Genomic DNA, 18,172 nt, shown 5'->3' with positions numbered 1-18,172 from the left:
GTTTGATTTCTATGTTTTGTTGATCGAATTTATAATGAACTATTTACTTTTTTAAATAATTTTATATATTTACTTTGGTATTTAGTATTTCTCAATCTTTTGTTTGTATATCCTATTCTATTTCTATTTTTTCCCTCATGTCCTTTCGTTATAGTGGATTGATAGATTGATAGATTGATAGATGTAGAAGTAGAAGTATGTTTTTTAAATCTTTATATTCTTATGAATACAAACTTTAAATAGTTTCTATTCTTGATTTGCAATAATTTTTACATTTTTTCCATAAATTTTTTAATTTGATTTAATTCCTTTTAATTATATTTTCTTATTTTTTGAAAATTATTTGACCCGTGTATAGCACGGGTGGTAACACTAGTTAGGTTAAATGGAGCATTGAGTGGGTGAATACTTACAAGATAAAAAAGAATTTCAGGTAGTGATTAAACCCAGCACTATGGATTGTTTTTTGAGTCTTGAACAGCTGTAAAGATGAAAACAAGTAAATTCACCCTCCCACCTTCAATCCTTCATCTATATAAATGATCCTTCCCACAACCATTCTCACTCACCTCACCACTCAATCAATTCTAAGGATATATAGTGATCCCATCATCTGGAAGAAATGGCTGATTTGGCTTTCGTTTTTGGCCTTTTAGGTACGTATAATAAACTACCATGCAAAAACATGCAACTCATTTATATCATCCTCACATATATAAATACTTACTCAATATTTTCTTGAAATTTTTGTCCGCAGGGAACATTGTGTCATTCATGGTCTTCCTTTCACCAATGTGAGCTTCCAATCCAAGAATTTTCTCTTCATGATTATCATATCCTATAAACTTAATTACATATATAGTGACAATTTTTTGTTAATTTGCAGTCCCACATTCTACCAAATCTACAAGAAAAGATCAACTGCAGGCTTCCAATCCCTCCCGTATATCGTGGGATTGTTCAGCGCAATGTTGTGGATGTACTACGCGTTTCTGAAGCCCGACACCACCCTCCTCATCACCATCAACTCGGTCGGCTGCTTCATTCAGTCTGCATACATCTGCTTCTACCTTGTTTTCGCCTCCAAAGACACTAGGGTAATACTATTAGACAAAACTATTATGTATAACATGTACCTTCATTTTCCATTTGATTCGAATCTAATGAACTCCACCTTAATCAGATTCAAACCGTGAAACTGATTCTCTCGTTGAATGTGGTTGGATTCGGACTAGTTCTTTTCCTAACTCAATTCTTTGCCAATGAATCAAACCGCGGCAGTATTGTGGGATGGATTTGCCTTGTGTTCTCACTCTGTGTGTTCGTCGCGCCTCTAGGCGTCGTGGTAAGCACCTACACATATATGCAGTGATATAGAAATAGTTATCATGAAAGATAGCCTAATTAGGGTTTTGGTGATTTGCAGAGACAAGTGATAAGAACGAAGAGCGTGGAGTACATGCCGTTTCTTCTCTCCTTCTTTTTAACCCTAAGCGCGGTCATGTGGTTTTTCTTTGGGTTGCTACGCAAAGACTATAACATTGCTGTAAGTCTTTTACCAAAGATTATCAGCAGCTCAAATTATGATACATGCATGAAACCCTAATTGCTTTACCTTATGTAGATTCCTAATGTTCTGGGATTCAGCTTCGGGGTGATTCAAATGGTGCTTTATCTGATGTACAAAAACACGAAGGAAGGAGGCGTGCAAGTGCCTGAAGTAGTAGAGGTTAAAATAGAGAAGATTAGTGAATTGAAGAAGCAGATCATTGATGTTGTTAAGGTGGGAGGAATGACTTTGGAGATCATTCCTTTAGGCGCGGAAGGAGGCATTATCGTTGGAGGGGATAAAACCTGCAGCGCGGAATAACGAACCAGAAAATATTTGTGTTGAATTAGGTAGTGATAGTATGGTCTGGAAGTGGCATAAGGGCCACATTGCTTTATTTCATTTCTAGATTGTTATGACTTTCGGATTTGATTCATGTTATTTAGGTTGCTTCTTCTTATTTGTTAAGGTCAAGTGTAATGTATGCTTCAATTAATCAACTGATGCTTAATTTATCTCTCTCTCTCCAAGAACAGTTAGAATTGTCCCCACATTTTTGGCCTTGAACGTGGTTGTGCAACTTCATTTTTCGTATTTTGTTGTGACATAATTTAAAAAATAACTGAATCTGTTGAGAGTCCAATTGCAGAGGAATTTCGTATAAATCTGACCCCTGAAAGTTACAAGCATGCTATTCCAATTTGGGTTTCAACTTCTTTCTTGACTTTTACTTTATATACATTGCGTGACCAGTCCAAACATCCGCACGACTAACCACTGGAAAATTGATGTTTAGAAATTGAGGAAAACGGTCGTTAAATAGTGTGATCATAGAAACACCAAAAAAATTTACACAAAAACATTATAAGTTAGATCATTGAATAAATTAAACCCATGCATGAGATTAGCAAATTAATCTACGCACTAAAAGACCATTTTTAAGATGCATGGTAGTACCATTTTTATACTACGTAAACTTCAAAAAAAATATGTACTCTACTAAATTAAGAAAAAAAATGTGGCAATTTAGAGTTTAATTTAGACCTTAGTTTACTGTCATCGAAATGACAAAGGGGCAAAAATACTTTTTCACTGACATTAGATAAACTGCTTTGTTTTGCAAAGAAATATCATTGAAGCTAAAATTTCTATAAGAAATAACATTAATCTGGGTGCGGGAGATCTGTTGAGTATATTTTTAAGATACTCAACAAGTAAAAAAGAATATTCTATTTGTCTGCCTAGTGAGGATTTGCACTCGAATTGACAACAGTATTTTTGAAATAAGAGAAGTACTTGTAAATTCTTACTGGGTTACATTCGGTTTGAATGAAACTGAAATAAAATGTTTGTAGATGGAAACCGAGTTTAATTTGAGCATTCGCAACTGTGCTCGAGACGAGACACCACGAGACACTGCTGCAGGTGACTCATCTCAAGGAGTGTCGTCGCCGCCACAATTTTTAAGATGTCTTATTATGTATACTTTATAACTTTTAGAATTTTAATTAAGTACTCAATTCTTCCCACCGAAAATGACTCACTTTCCTTTTTAGTTTGTCACATTCAAGATGTATGGTTATCTTCCTTTGGCCGGAGGGAGTAATATTTAATTTAGGATTTTAATCATGCAATTTTTACTTTTTAAGAATTTATAATGTACTTTTTAATTTTTTTTTAATGATGATTTTCAATTAATTGCATTTTTATATTGATATGATAAAGAATTAGTGGAAACCATGAAAAGTTAAAAGAAGATATGGTTATGAGATGAATGGTTGCAGGTATTGTAGATAAGAATCGGTTAATATATGGTCTCTTTAATAAGAGATGAGGTAAAAAGTGGTGTAGGCTCATGAATAATGTAGATAAGAATCGGTTAATATATGAATAAAAGACATTGTTCTGGATGGCCTTGCACTCAAAGCTACAACCTTGATTTATAAAAATGTCCTAAGTTTTGAAAATTCAAAATAAGTATTTTAAAAGGTTAAATTATATAGAAGCTACACCTGATCAACTATAGGCTATAGCACCAAGAAAACAGGGGGAAATAAAAGTGAAATAGATTGAGATTCTGTGTGGGTGTTCAATGACTAGAAAGTAGTTATAATTGAACTTCAAGATAGGCCCACCATCTAAATAAGAATAGGTAAGTATCTAGGTGAAGATATTGCTCAACTATAGAGGATCCATCCAGATTTAAAACAGGAATCTTCTATATCTGTAAGAACAAGTAAAATGAGTAGACCAATGCTTTTGGAGTTGGATATTCTTTTCTTAGGAAAGCAACTTGCATCTGTAATCAATGCATCTCTAGGTTATATCTGAGAAATATGGGTCATACCTTGCTTTAGTTGATGAGCTCCGCATACAAGCTCCCTTTAAAATCTATTATCTTCAATAGTCTCTGTAATCCCTTACATTATGATCAGCAAAACCTGTGACACTGGCTGGTAATGTTCATCGGAATTTCATAACGAGGGATTAAAAGAATATATACATGAAACTCATGAGAAGTAGTGTTGAGGGGAAAAGATGAGAAAAACCAATCGCGTAAACTGAAATAAATCAAAAGTCACTAAACACTTCATAGCCTTAACTGATGTAAAATGAAGAGAAGATCAATCCACTCAGTACCATGCAGAATGGATGGAGAGAAGTGAACATATGCTTATGCCACACTTATGCAAGCAGTGAGTGAATAAACCTGTTTCATCAATTAACTCATCTGTTTTACCATGTCAATCATACTGTGAACAGTCAAATATAACAACAAAGAGTTGGGACACCCACAAGCATGCCATTCTCTAAAGTGCTCGAAAATTCTAAGCCATCTCTTTGTCAAGCATCTAAATGATTATATCTTGGATATCTATAGATGGAGCTTGTATAGAGATACAGAAGTTCTACATTTAGGTCATTCTAGGAGGAAAATTTTGAGATTACACTATCATAGCTACGTTGACAGATTACAGTTCCATCATTAACTGAATCATTCTATCAACTGCAAATATGTAAAGAAAAACAAACAAAAAGAACTAACTAAGAGATGCCCATTTGGGATATGGACACTCGTACGTCCAATCAGGGCCCGAGTATCTAATACAATGCAGCCATAGACCTGCTTCATGTATATCATATCTGCATTTTAAAAAGAGTAGTCGTCAATTGTTGCCCAGCCATGTAAAGAGATCCAGTGCATTAAAAAATCAAGGAAAAGAGTAACATCTTTCAGCAAGAGCAGTTAAGTCATTCAACCAAGTAAAGGGAGCTTATAGACAAAACATCATTGCACCTAGTGTTGCCCACGGTTCAAAAACCGGCGGTTCCGGTTCGGAACCGCCGGTTCCGGTTTTGTCGAAGGTGGAACCGGAACCGAACCGTGAGGCTATTTCACGGTTCCGGTTTCGGTTCGAAAACCGGCGGTTCCGGTTCCGGTTCGGAACCGCCGGTTTTTCCGGCGGTTTAGGCGGTTCCGGTTCGGAACCGGCGGTTTCGCGGTTCGGTTTTTTTTTTTTGTTTTTTTTTTTTGTTTTTAATTTGAAATTTGGATTTATATAACAAATTGGAACAAGACAATGTATAATTCAAATAGAAATACGGCGAATAAGGAGAAAATGATATCAATTTTATTGAGTTTGAGTTGTAACGGACAACGATACATTACAAATTACAATACATATACATAATACATCTACAAGACTACAACTACAAGTATACAAGTATACAACATACAACAATGTAATATAATTTACATTGAAAAAAACATGAAATGGGGGAAGAAAAAAAATTGAAAAGGGCTTGAGCTCAACTTAAACTTTCAAAGTTAAACTTTTCAAATTTAAGTTGAGTTGCCTACGTATCCACAATTTTATTGAGGAATCAAAGCCCACGTAGTTCTCTTACCTTGCTTACCTATTTGGTCGGCCGTACTGTATAAGTGTATAACAATGCGTAATAAGAGTAGCACTTGAGTAATTAAATGGAAGCACAATAGCACAAATGAGAAATTGGAGTCAAAGAGAGAATTGGGAGATTGAAGAGAGAAACTCTTATTAACACAAGAGTGGGGTAAATGTAAATGAGGATAGAGGGGGGTATTTATAGATAAAAGGGGGGGGGGGAATGGAAGAATTTGAATTTGAAATCTGAAATATATAAAAAAAAAATAGAATTTTGGAAAACCTGCGGTTTCGGCGGAAAACTGCCGGAACCGCTGGTTTCCGGGACAAAACCACCGGTTCGGTCAACAAACCGTCTGCCAAAGCTGCGCCATGTCGCCTCGTGTCCCGCGCCGCCTCCGACAGCCCCTGAACCGGCGGTTAACCGCCGGTTTTCACGGTTAACCGCCCAAAAACCGCCAGAACCGGCCGGTTTTTCCGCTGAAAAGCTGCCGCCTCCACCCATCCCCCTGCTGCCTTGATTTGCATGCCCGACCGGTGGTTCCGCCGGTTAACCGGCGGTTCCGAACCGTCCCGAACCGCCGGTTCGGTGACGGTTCCGGTTCGAAAAAACTTGAACCTGAACCGGACCGCGACCCGATTTGTAACGGTTCCGGTTCGGGAAATTTGCCACGGTTCCGGTTTGGAACCGGAACTGCCGGTTCCGGTTTGCCGGTTAACCGCCGGAACCGGAACCGGTGGGCATCTCTAATTGCACCATTCAAGAACAGTTTCTCACCCTTTGGGTGGCAAATCTGGACAGTTGGTACACATAGGATTGATATTGAAATCTTTAGCACACTCATCTTCAGAACCAGACTCATTAATCTCACAATGATTGACCTTTAAGGGAAGTCCTGGGTTTGCTGCAGCTCTATCAGCACTCAATCCTTCAATAGAAGGATGAGGAACACTTTCCGATAAATAGAGAAAGTCATTAGCTATGGGATGCCCCAGATACTGCAGATGAACACGTATCTGAAAGAGAGGAACTTTGATGTTACAACAAAACACATTATAAATATTGTGATAGGAAAATTTTAAAAGTGAACATGTTTTTCAATCATAGTGTAAAGTTACTGCCCATGTCTATCATTATTAAAACCTTAATATGAAACAATTTTAGCATGCATATGTAATTTTTAGAAAATGTACTTCCTTCAATTATCAGAGATGTTAAAATGAGAGACTCTTTCACGAATTTAAAATGGGAGACACTTCCGTTGGCAGTATGAGTCTTTTTACCTGATGTGTCCTGCCGGTGATTGGCTCACATAAAACAATGCTTTCTGTTCCATTGGTACTAACTCTAGTAAATTTGGTACAAGCGAACTTCCCTTTCACAGAACTCTTCCCAGTTGGACCATTTTCTACCTGCATAAGTCTCGAAGGCATGATACTTCCAGGTGCTAAAACTACAGAGTAATAAAAAAAGTTGGTGCATTTGGCACATACAATTTTAGATATGCTACCAGATAAATGTAATAAGACGGGCAAACAAAAAACAAGAAAAAAACATAGTACTACACCATGTAGTTTAGAAAGTTTGAGCTTGATGTATCCATTGAAATCTAATCTCTAGAATAACTTTCTCCTATTTGAAATTCCCTAAGCCTTTTGTTAGTTAGATTTTAATTGACACCTTACTATTGCTTTGGAATGTATTCACAAACCTAGTTCCATAGTCTAGATAGCAAAAGGCACTTTAATAGCAGCAATCTATTGTTTGATTTCTTCAATCTAAGTTGATACAGCCTTGTTGTCTACTGTACACAATTGCGCTCGTGCATTTGCGGTGTGCTAATGTTTTAGCAAACAAAGATCAATATACAACTTCAAAACCACAAAACAGGGATGAGGATACTAATTTATTACCTCAACCGTGCTCCTTCCTTCTCGGGCATTATAATTGACACTGACATCAGCAACTTGCTGCACATTACAAAAAAAATCAAGTATGTCATATTAGAACTATGATACAACATGTATGTCATATTAATTCTTTTGAACGATTTAGAATTATTTAACAAGGAAAATTATAGTACTCCATTTATAAGCCAATAAGAACAGGCAGTTAAGTACCACATCCTCGGGAAAAACTCCAGTCACTCTTGCAATATACTGTTTCTTGACTTCTCCTGATTCAATCTAAAGGAAAAGAGATGCAAGAGTAGCACGCATCAGAATGTGATCATCCAAATCCTTTGCATCTTGTGGTAGTGGTACACATATTGTTCGGTTTATAAAATAGTGAATTGCTCTCTTCATTGACAGGTTAGAATTAATGTGGTTATCAATAACATATAAAGGCCACAAGAGGCAAGAAGTATCACTGTATCAGGTAAATTATTTAATTTTTTTGAAAGACTTTCCACTCTGAAGGTTTAAGCTTTTAAATCGTACGACATTCAATAAAAACACAAATTAAGACAGAGACTTAACTAATTTATTCTCAATATACTATATATATGATATAAGCCCAAATTTGCAAACCTGTTGTCTGAAACTATCAGCTTTGGAAGCACTTCTAGCTATGATAAGAAGCCCAGAGACCAAGCGATCTAATCGATGAATTGCTGGTATTTGAATGTCAAGGATGCCAAGAAGAATCTAAACTTGCAGATGAAGTAGGAGAGAGAGAAAAACAAATGGTGTAGCAACTAGCAATTTCCTGGGTGTAGCCGTGTAGATAAACTAATAAAATTCTCCATATTAGTCCAATCAATGAAAAGTAGGATACGGAATAGGGGTGCCAAGTCATGCTCTGCTTGAAGAATACCAACAACTGTGTTCTTCCGATATTTTCCACAAGGATGCACCTAAATAGCAATGAGTTCCATTTTAGTCAAAGGATCATTCAGGTTGTAAAATATGAGAAAGTGACTCCAACTAACTAACTATTGCACAGACACGATAAAGAATAAATGTATGAAAAGCTCAATACATAATCTACAAGTACATGAATGTAACAAAATGTACAGGCCACTTGATCAAAAACATAAAAAGAATAGCCATAATGAACTAATCAGATACCCAAAAAATATCAATGATCCAGTCACGCTCAATCATCAGCATTTAAATATAACTGAGTTTCTGAAAACAAGGATTTGAGCATGAAATATTTAGCTAAATGAGTCTGAAAAGAGCTAGAAGGGAACCAAATATGAGTCTTTTTTGCAGTTTTCAACCCTCCAGATCACTATATGTGACACTTGTTAATCATTTCATCAATAAACCACATCATTAGAGCCTACAGCTATCAACTAACATCCGCTTACATATCTAAAAGGACCCTATTATTGCCACCAACTTATCATATTACTACCCAACTCAGCCAGGGAATGGAAGTCAGTAAATGGAAACCAACTTATCAGTAGAAGTCACTTACAGGAGTTGTTGCAGGCTTGTAAACAGTTACTACATCTGGTTCTGTATGGAGAATCTGGATATCCATAGCCATAACTGGTGGTTCATGCCTACAGCCTTCAGAATATTAATTACTCTGGCTAAGTACAATTTCGCCATAACAGTTAAACAGGAAGAAGGCGAAATGGTCACAGTAAATGATAAAAAAAGGTTATAGAGTATGAATGACTACAAATATAAAACCACAAAATTAACTAAATGTATATGAATAAAAAGGCTCAAAATTATTACCTATGCAGAAAACAGTGTTGTTAGGGGCGTGGGGCGATTCTATAAAATCTGGGGCGCGGGGCGATGGAGCGACGGGGTGAGAGACCCACGAATCGGGGGAACCGATACTTAAAAAATAGAATTAGTACCACTTCATTATTTTTACCCGAACCGATACTTAAAAAATAGAATTAGTACCACTGCATTATTTTTAATATATATTTTATGTAGTTATATAGGAGTTTGTTGTTTCTTATACTAATTTGTTGTGCATGCAACTGATTTTTTGTATAAATTTCTTAGTAGTATAAGTGTATAAGTGTAACAGTATGTGCCTTTAGGCCTTAAGTAAGAGAGAAATACCTGTTCAAAATTTCCTAAAAGCATAATACTATAAATAAATACTCCTATATAATATTATCAGTAGACAATAAATAAATATATAATATTACCAGTAGGCGAGTAGGCATCTATAAGAAAGAGTGTACTAAATGCTTTCTTCAAGAGAGAAACAGAGAGATGACTTATTTTATTTATTTAGTAGACCTAAAAAGCTGCCCACTAATTGATTACTTAAGACACCTAAAAAGTTGTGTTTAAGTTGTAACGTTAAAATATGAGTGATTCCTTCATCTTCCTCATCCCTTCTTCCCTCTTTATTAAATACGCCGAAATTCTGAGCATGAAACAGCCGACGCCCCGCCGTCGCCCCGCGTGTGCTTCAGCCGCCCCAGTCTCGCCCCAGCCCGCCCCATGAATATCGTTCGGCCCAGGGTGGCTGGGACGACTACAGCCGCGCCCTGACCGCCCCACGCCCCAAGAACGATTTTCACAACACTGCCAGAAAATGGCTTATTTTTTGGGATGACTGAACTACATATGATATAGGAACTTTCTGACCATCAACTTGTATACGTCCAGTTTTCACTGCAGACACCTGTCATCGACTTATAGCATCAACCACTTACATGTGCAAACAAGTTAATGTTACATGATCCAAATATCTCAACCTCGAGAACTAATGAAAAGCAATTTCCAAGCTCAGGGTTATTCAAAACAAGAAGTTTATTTGATAAGTATGACAATAATAACAAAGCATTACACACCAATAGAAAAATTAAATGCACGTAATCTTTTATATCCCACATGGATATCAACATTCCAGGTCTAACTCCAGAACCAAAGCGAAGTTGCAAACTAACTCCATAAAAAAAAGCTTTCAGTAAGTTTTAGCTGAAATTATATATGAGTACCATATAAAAGAGTATAATGAAGTGAAGTTCAGATAAGTGACAAGACAAACACAACATCAACAAAGTAGGCAGATTATTTCCAATCATATCATACACATTAGAAAAATTGGTAATTAAGAGGGCAATTAGCACAAATCAGCCGAATTAATCCTGAACACTTTGTTTTTTTTACTTACATAGTAATCGCGAGGTCGGCCTTTAAATTCATCCGCAAACAAATCGACAATCGTCTTCCCCGCCCATCTATTCTTTGCCTGCACACATACAATCCAAATTGCACTTGGATAATTATCAAGCAATGGTAAACAGTGCAGCAAGGTTTGCATACTTACATGCGAAATGAAATCGAAATAGTAGGGCCTGACATATCTTACTCCTGTTGAATTACAGAAAGCAAATGAGTGAAGAAAAAAAGTGGAGATTTTGGGCGTGGGATAAGATATGAAGTGAATTACCGTCGCGGAAAATGTAATCTTGGCGATGAGGAGGATTGGAGGGAGTTTGCCAGACGATGTCCATGGCGTCGTCTGGTTGGCTCCTCTTTCTGTTGCATGCATGATCATTCATGCGTAAAATGCATGCAACACAAGATAGCGAGCTATAAAGGAAGTCGTTGGAAGTTGGGAGTTAAGTAGGAGTTAGTTGCTGTGTAACTAACTCAAGCCAGCTGGCAATCATCACGTGAGATATGACGTGTTGCAGCCAATAAGAGTCGAGCACGTGGATGTTAGTTAGTTAAGTGAGCTAAGATGAACAGTATAAGTAGAGGAGTTGCTTATTTCTTTCGGTTATGTCGAGTATAGTGTTGAATTGTAAATCGGAGCTTAGATCGTGGATCTAGTTCCTCCTCTTCGTTTGATTGTTTCTATCGTGTAAACTTCTTGTTGATTCAATAATACGATCCTCGATTGTTCATTCAAGAGTTGCTTTGCGTATTATCGCTGAGTTCGGCAATGCCGAACTAAGAGAGGGAGACCGAGAAGAAGTCACTGAGTTCGGCAGTGACGAGCTAAGATAGGAAGACCGCGAAGAAGTCACTGAGTTCGGCAGTGGCGAGCTAAAATAGGGAAGCTACGAGCTCGGATCGTAACAAGTGGTATCAGAGCAGTCGATCTCCGGAAACTGGAACGGTGACGCGAGGCGCTGAAATGGAGAAGAAAATGGCGGAATTGATGGATCAGAAGTTAAGTGAGCGTGATCAAGTCATTCATGAGCAGGAAATCCAAATTTTGGAATTGAGGCAAGCAATCGCTACGATTAATTTGCAGAATCAGAAAAACAACGCAGCAATGGATAATGGTGAAGGAAGTAGCGAAGGAAAATCAGATTGGGGAAGATCTACTCGATATGAGTTTCCTAAATTTGATGGTGAAGGATTTGAAGGTTGGATGATGAGAGCTGAATATTTTTTTCAAGTAGCAAGGGTACCAGAGGCGGAGAAAGTAAAGGTAGCAGCAATTCATATGGAAGGAAAAGCTCTCCAATGGCATAGAGGATTTTTGACTCTACATGGAAATGAGGCGTATATTGATTGGAGATATTACATCTCGTGCGTAGCAGCTCGCTTTGGAGCTCATGCTTTTGAGGATCCGCTTGCAGATCTGAGGAATCTCAAACAAAAAGGTACGCTACAATCATACATGGATACTTTTGATGAGTTGTATCCGAGAGCTAGTATAAGAGAGGATCAAGCACTTAGTTTTTTCTTATCTGGACTTATTGATGAACTACAAATGCCAGTGAGAATGTTTAAACCTAAGAGCTTGGCTGAGGCTTACTCATTAGCTAAATTGCAAGAACTAACTGTGAAGGCTTTAGGAATTAAGCCTAAGGTGATGCAGAGTAATGTGTATTCTAATAGCAGTTATTACTCGAGTAGTAAGCCCCTGGCAGTCACCACTAATAGTAAACCTGTGGTGAATACTAACAATTGGAGTGGAGGTAATAAGGAGCCTAATCGTTTGGGTGGTGTTAGAGCTAGCACTAATCTATCACCCAAAGAAATGGATGAAAAAAGAGCTAGGAAGGAGTGTTTCTGGTGCACTGAAAAATTCACTCCTAATCATCAATGTTCTAAGAGGAAATTTTATGTTATACAACTGATTGAGCTGGGAGACACAGCAGAAAGTGAGGAACAAGCAGATTTGGCAGATGAAACAAGGGCTGGTGAAGAACCGGATCTCCAGCTGTCTTTACATGCTGTTTGGGGTAAGAATGGACCTCAACTGATGAGGATTAGGGGAATCTGTCAGAAAAAGGCTTTAAAGATCTTAATTGATACTGGGAGTACTCATAACTTCTTGAGTTCCAGAGTAGCTAAAAAGATTAAGTGTGAACTCACTGCAGTGAGCTCTAAGGCTGTAGAGGTTGCTAATGGACAACTACTGCAATGCAATCAGAAATGTAGTAGCCTTGAGTGGGAAATGCAGGGAGCAACATTTCAAGCTGAGGTCTATCTTATTCATTTAGAAACTTATGATTTGATATTGGGTGGTGCTTGGTTGTCTACCTTGGGTGAGATTACATGGGATTTCAACAAGCTGACTATGCAATTCAAATTATCTGGTGCGGTTGTGAAGTTGCAAGGAGAGCTATGGTCACCAAAATCTGATCAATTACATTGTTTACATATCTGCAACCTGCAAGAAAAAGATGAAAATGAAAGAAAGATCAGCCAGCTGATGCCTTCAATAGAAGAGGAAATTTCCTTCTGTTATGAGATCAGTACAGAGGAAATATGGCCAGAACTTAAACTGATATTGGATGAGAATGAAGCCATATTTGCAGAGCCAAGTTCATTACCACCACCGAGGGAGCAAGATCACAAAATCATTTTGAAAGAGGGGTCTAATGCTGTCAACATAAGGCCCTATAAATATGCTTCCAAACAGAAAGATATCATTGAAACTATGATTGATGAAATGCTGAAATCTGGAGTTATAAGGCATAGTGAGAGTTCCTTTGCTAGCCCTATTGTTTTAGTCAAGAAGAAGGACTCATCATGGCGCATGTGTGTGGATTATAGAGCTTTAAATGCTATCACGGTTAAGGATAAATATCCTATACCGGTTATTGAGGAGCTTTTGGATGAGTTGGGTGGGGCTACTTGGTTTTCTAAAATTGATCTACGGTCTGGCTATTGGCAAGTTCGAATGAGGCTGGAGGACATCCATAAAACAGCCTTCAAAACTCACTCCGGTCACTATGAATTTTTAGTGATGCCATTTGGATTAACAAATGCTCCGGCCACCTTTCAAAACTTGATGAATTCTGTCTTCAGAGAGCATTTGAGGAAATTTATTTTGGTTTTCTTTGATGACATCTTGATCTATAGCAAAAGTAAGGAAGACCATGAGTTTCACTTGAAGGCTGTGATGAACTTAATGAAGCAGCACAGCCTTCTAGCTAAGAAGTCTAAATGTAGTTTTGGGTGTAGAAGGGTGGAATACTTGGGACATGTCATTTCTGCTGATGGTGTTGCTACTGATGAAGCCAAGATAGCAGCGGTTAAGAATTGGCCAAGACCAAAAACGATTAAACATGTTAGAAGCTTCTTGGGTTTAACTGGATATTATAGGCGATTTGTATACAATTATGGAGTCATTGCTAAACCATTGATAGAGGTGACAAAAGGTGCTGCATTTAGTTGGCCTGAGGAAGCACAAGAAGCTTTTGATAAATTAAAAAGTGCTATGATATCTGCACCAGTTTTAGCTTTACCCGATTTCTCCAAGGAGTTTGTAGTTGAAACAGACGCATCTGGAGTGGGTATTGGTGCTGTACTAATGCAGGAGAAACATCCTATAGCTTTTATCAGCAAAGCCTTAACTCCTAAACATCAAGCCCTGTCTGTGTATGAAAAAGAACTCTTGGCTATCTTGATGGCAGTAAAAAAATGGTATTACTACCTGCAATGTAGGAGGTTTATAATCCTAACTGATCATCAGAGCCTCAAATATTTGGTTGAGCAGAAGTTGACAACTCCAACTCAACAAGCTTGGATGACAAAACTTATGCAATTCGATTATGAGATAAGGTACAAGAAAGGATGTGATAATGCAGTGGCTGATGCCTTATCTAGGGTGCCAGAATCTATGATATTTGCTCTAACTTCTCTTATAATTCCCTTGGAATTAATTGAGCAGATTAAGGAATCTTGGAAAGCAGATCAACAAATTCAATTAATTTTGAATGCAAAACAGACTGATACTACTTCTCACCCTAAATTTAGCTGGAAAAATGGTGAGTTAAGGAGAAATGGCAGACTTGTAGTTGGAAATGATGTATTCTTGAAGGCCAAAATTCTAACTATATTCCATGAGTCTGCAACAGCTGGCCATTCGGGTGTGTTGGGAACTTACAAGAGGATCTCTGCCTTGTGTTATTGGCCTAAGATGATGAAGGATGTTAAAGAATTTGTGAGGATGTGTGTGACTTGCCAAAGATATAAACCAAGCACTACTTCCCCGGCTGGATTACTTCAACCCCTGCCTATGCCTGCTGCAATTTTTACTGATATCACTATGGATTTCATAGAGGCTTTACCTACTTCGCATGGAAAAGACACTATATTTGTGGTGGTAGATCGGTTGAGTAAGTATGCTCATTTTATGGCTTTGTCCCATCCTTTTACAGCCAAGAAAGTAGCAGAAATATTCATGGATTTTGTTTTCAAATTACATGGCATGCCTGCTAAAATTGTGAGTGATCGAGGTGCTGTGTTTGTGGGAGCTTTCTGGAAGGAGTTTATGACTTTATTGGGTGTGGAATTGCTATATTCTACAGCCTATCACCCTGAGACCGATGGACAATCTGAGGTTGTTAATAGATGTTTACAATGTTATTTGAGATGCTCTATGGGAGAGAAACCACACTCTTGGGTTCAATGGCTGGGATTAGCCGAATATTGGTACAACACTACTTATCACTCGAGTATTCGGATGACTCCCTTTGAAGCATTATATGGATTTCCACCTCCTTTACATGTCCCATACCTACCTGGGGATTCAGATATTGAAGCTATAGACATTGCTTTGAGAGATAGAGAGGAGATGATTGTCATATTAAAGAAAAATATTGAGAAAGCTGCAGCAAGAATGAAGAAACAAGCTGATCTTCATCGTTTTGACAGAGAGTTTCAGATTGGTGATTGGGTTTGGCTGAAGCTTCAAGACTATAGGCAGAAATCTATTCGGGGCAAACACCACAAGTTCGAAGCTAAGTTTTTTGGACCATATCAGATCGTGGATAGAATGGGGAAGGTAGCTTATAAGCTGAATTTACCCTCATCAGCTGCTATACATGATGTCTTTCATGTTTCATTACTGAAGCCCGCTGCACCTCCTCTCGGGCCTATTTCAGATCTACCATCTACATCTCATATCAATGATGCTATACCACAAGCGATTCTGGATAGAAAAATGGTGAAGCGACACAATCAAGCGGCTACAAAATGGCTGATCCATTGGAAAGATAGATCCCCTGCCGATGCTTCTTGGGAATTCGCGGACGTGGTCACCGAGCGTTTCCCTTGGTTCCTTGAGGACAAGGAACCTTAAGTCGGGGGTATTGTTGCATGCATGATCATTCATGCGTAAAATGCATGCAACACAAGATAGCGAGCTATAAAGGTACACTTTCTCTTCATACCATTAGGTTTAGCTGCTGCTCACTAATTCTATGCATTATCTTTCATCTTCATTGAAATCAAGCGGTTTCAGGAGAAAGATGAAGGTAACAGGCCTTTAGACTAATGGATTCTTGTTTTGTTTATGTGGGCTTTATGTCTTTTCTATTAAGAATAAAATTTACTTTGCTGGTTTAGACTTGAATTAAGAGCCCATCACGTGGCCCATGCTAATTATCTCCTGGATAACATACATTCAATTAAAATGTTAATATCCATTCAATTTAGAAATTATAAAAATGATTACATTTTGATTTATAGAAAAAAATTTAAATGATGGGATTTGAATCCTAGTATATCATTCTAAATAACTGAATACTTTACCAGTTGATCTACATCCCATAATATTGCCATCCAATTTATAAATTACTTAAAATAATTTTAAAAAGAAAACAGTCGATAACTTGTGATATAAACAAAATTAGAAATGATAACCCTATATGAGTATACCATTCTAAATAGTTGAATGTTCTATCAATTTAACTACATCCCCTAGTCTAATGTTAACTAGTTTGTTAGTTCCATGGGATATGGATCCAATATTAGTTGCAAACACACATATTTATCCATTAGAATCGTATATTTGGTTTAAGAACTTGAAAACTAATTCAAATAAACTCATTCTTGGAGAACTTAAAAGATTAAGGTGATAAAAGTTTATCAGTAATGTGTGTCATTTACATGAATTCCTATCTATTATCAGTGGTTCATTTTCTAATCTACAAAATCTACTCCTAAAACACTATTGCTATAAATCATCTTCTGCTCAAACCAGATATGAAATCTACAAATGAGTCCTCGCTGCAGGGGATGGTGAGGCCGCCCATCGGGTGATTGAACCCGAATTCTTCCTCAGCTTGAAACAGCAATTCTTGAAACGAAGGATGGTTCAAGTACGAGACTGGAATCACAAAGCGCTTCTTTTCATTATGACCAACATAGACGGCGACATGCCCTTTTGGAACTTCCTTGGACAAAGACCGTCTTAGGATCTGGCGAATGGCCATTGTGTGAATATTTTCTCAAGTTAGAAAGAGAGGAGTAGAGTAGTTATGAAAGAATTTCAAAATAATTAAGAAAGTAAGGAATTTGAAGGCTTGTTGATGGATTGAAGTTGAGAATAAAAGTGTTGTATATATAGAAAAGAAATATTGCATCCCTTTGGAAATTGATTGGTTAGCAAACTAATAATGAATATGTGGTGGGTATTAGAGTTGGGAGTACAAGCAAAATAGCTCATCACATGGATTTGTCTATCAACAAACATATTTAGTAAGAAATCAAGATTTTGAATGCCATTGTTCCCAACCAATGTAGACCTCATCATCTGCCCCACATATAAACCAAATAAGTATAACAAAAAAAATTATGTCACACCAATAAATGAAGTCCTACAAATTAAATTTTATAGACATAAAAAAATTGAATGTCGGATTAGTAATTCATGTGGTTGAGTGTGGTTTGTGAACTCAGCTTCTAAAATGGTCCAATCTTTATTATAGGTTGTTTACATTGACAATCAGAAATTGATATCCAAACAATAACAACCATCAATCAGAAATTTAGGTTGATGAAAATTTGTACAAGTTAGTTATACCAGACTTATAATTCATATGGTTGTGCTGTTTTCTGCAACTATTTATTTTGGTGGAGCATTTTGAGAGGGGGCCATGTAGAATTGGATTGGAACAAGTGAGAGTAGTGGCCTTAAAAGCACATGCATTTGTCTAATTTTTGCGTATTTTTTTCCCTCTTATTAGTATCACTTTCTACTAGACTTTCGACTTAGGCAGATAAGAACGCGCTCAACTTAATCATTGAACTTCCAAGGTGAAAATAGGCATTAAAGTTTATACACAAACTTGTCTTGATTTGATTGCGGCATATGTAAATAAATTGTAGATATAACAGCATCCAAAATTATTTCGTTTATGTTGCAAGTTTAGAACAAGATTTTGATTGTTTAAGAGAGCCATTTGAATTAAGGAAACAAAAATTTCTCAATAATATGTTTGTGTACAATCTAATGTATTCTCAGTGGATCATTTTCTAATCTACAAAATATACTCCTAAACTTCATTGCTACAAATCATCTTCTGCTCAA

The 18,172-nt window shown here is 37.2% G+C and overlaps 2 protein-coding genes across 2 annotated transcripts; one reads left to right on the top strand and one right to left on the bottom strand.

Annotated features, from left to right (window-relative positions):
* The first annotated feature begins 560 nt into the window (after positions 1–560).
* On the top strand, positions 561–2,064 carry LOC121750788 (bidirectional sugar transporter SWEET10-like). Its single transcript, XM_042145397.1, has 6 exons — positions 561–656; positions 758–794; positions 887–1,097; positions 1,184–1,345; positions 1,427–1,546; positions 1,625–2,064. Exons 1-6 carry the CDS (start codon positions 623–625, stop codon positions 1,868–1,870), a joined length of 810 nt encoding a protein of 269 aa, XP_042001331.1. The 5' UTR covers positions 561–622; the 3' UTR covers positions 1,871–2,064.
* A 2,496-nt stretch (positions 2,065–4,560) lies between these two features.
* On the bottom strand, positions 4,561–10,949 carry LOC121752610 (RNA pseudouridine synthase 7-like). Its single transcript, XM_042147732.1, has 12 exons — positions 10,838–10,949; positions 10,715–10,758; positions 10,559–10,636; positions 9,966–10,066; positions 8,882–8,969; positions 8,234–8,312; positions 7,987–8,069; positions 7,576–7,641; positions 7,369–7,425; positions 6,739–6,867; positions 6,233–6,471; positions 4,561–4,693 (listed from the first exon to the last, which is right to left on the bottom strand). The coding sequence occupies exons 1-12, from the start codon at positions 10,947–10,949 to the stop codon at positions 4,591–4,593; spliced, it is 1,179 nt and encodes a 392-aa protein (XP_042003666.1). The 3' UTR covers positions 4,561–4,590.
* Between the last annotated feature and the right edge of the window lie 7,223 nt (positions 10,950–18,172).

The sequence above is a fragment of the Salvia splendens genome, chromosome 10 (genome assembly GCF_004379255.2).
Source record: "Salvia splendens isolate huo1 chromosome 10, SspV2, whole genome shotgun sequence".
NCBI lineage: Eukaryota > Viridiplantae > Streptophyta > Magnoliopsida > Lamiales > Lamiaceae > Salvia > Salvia splendens.
This window is presented reverse-complemented; position numbering and strand designations above follow the sequence as displayed.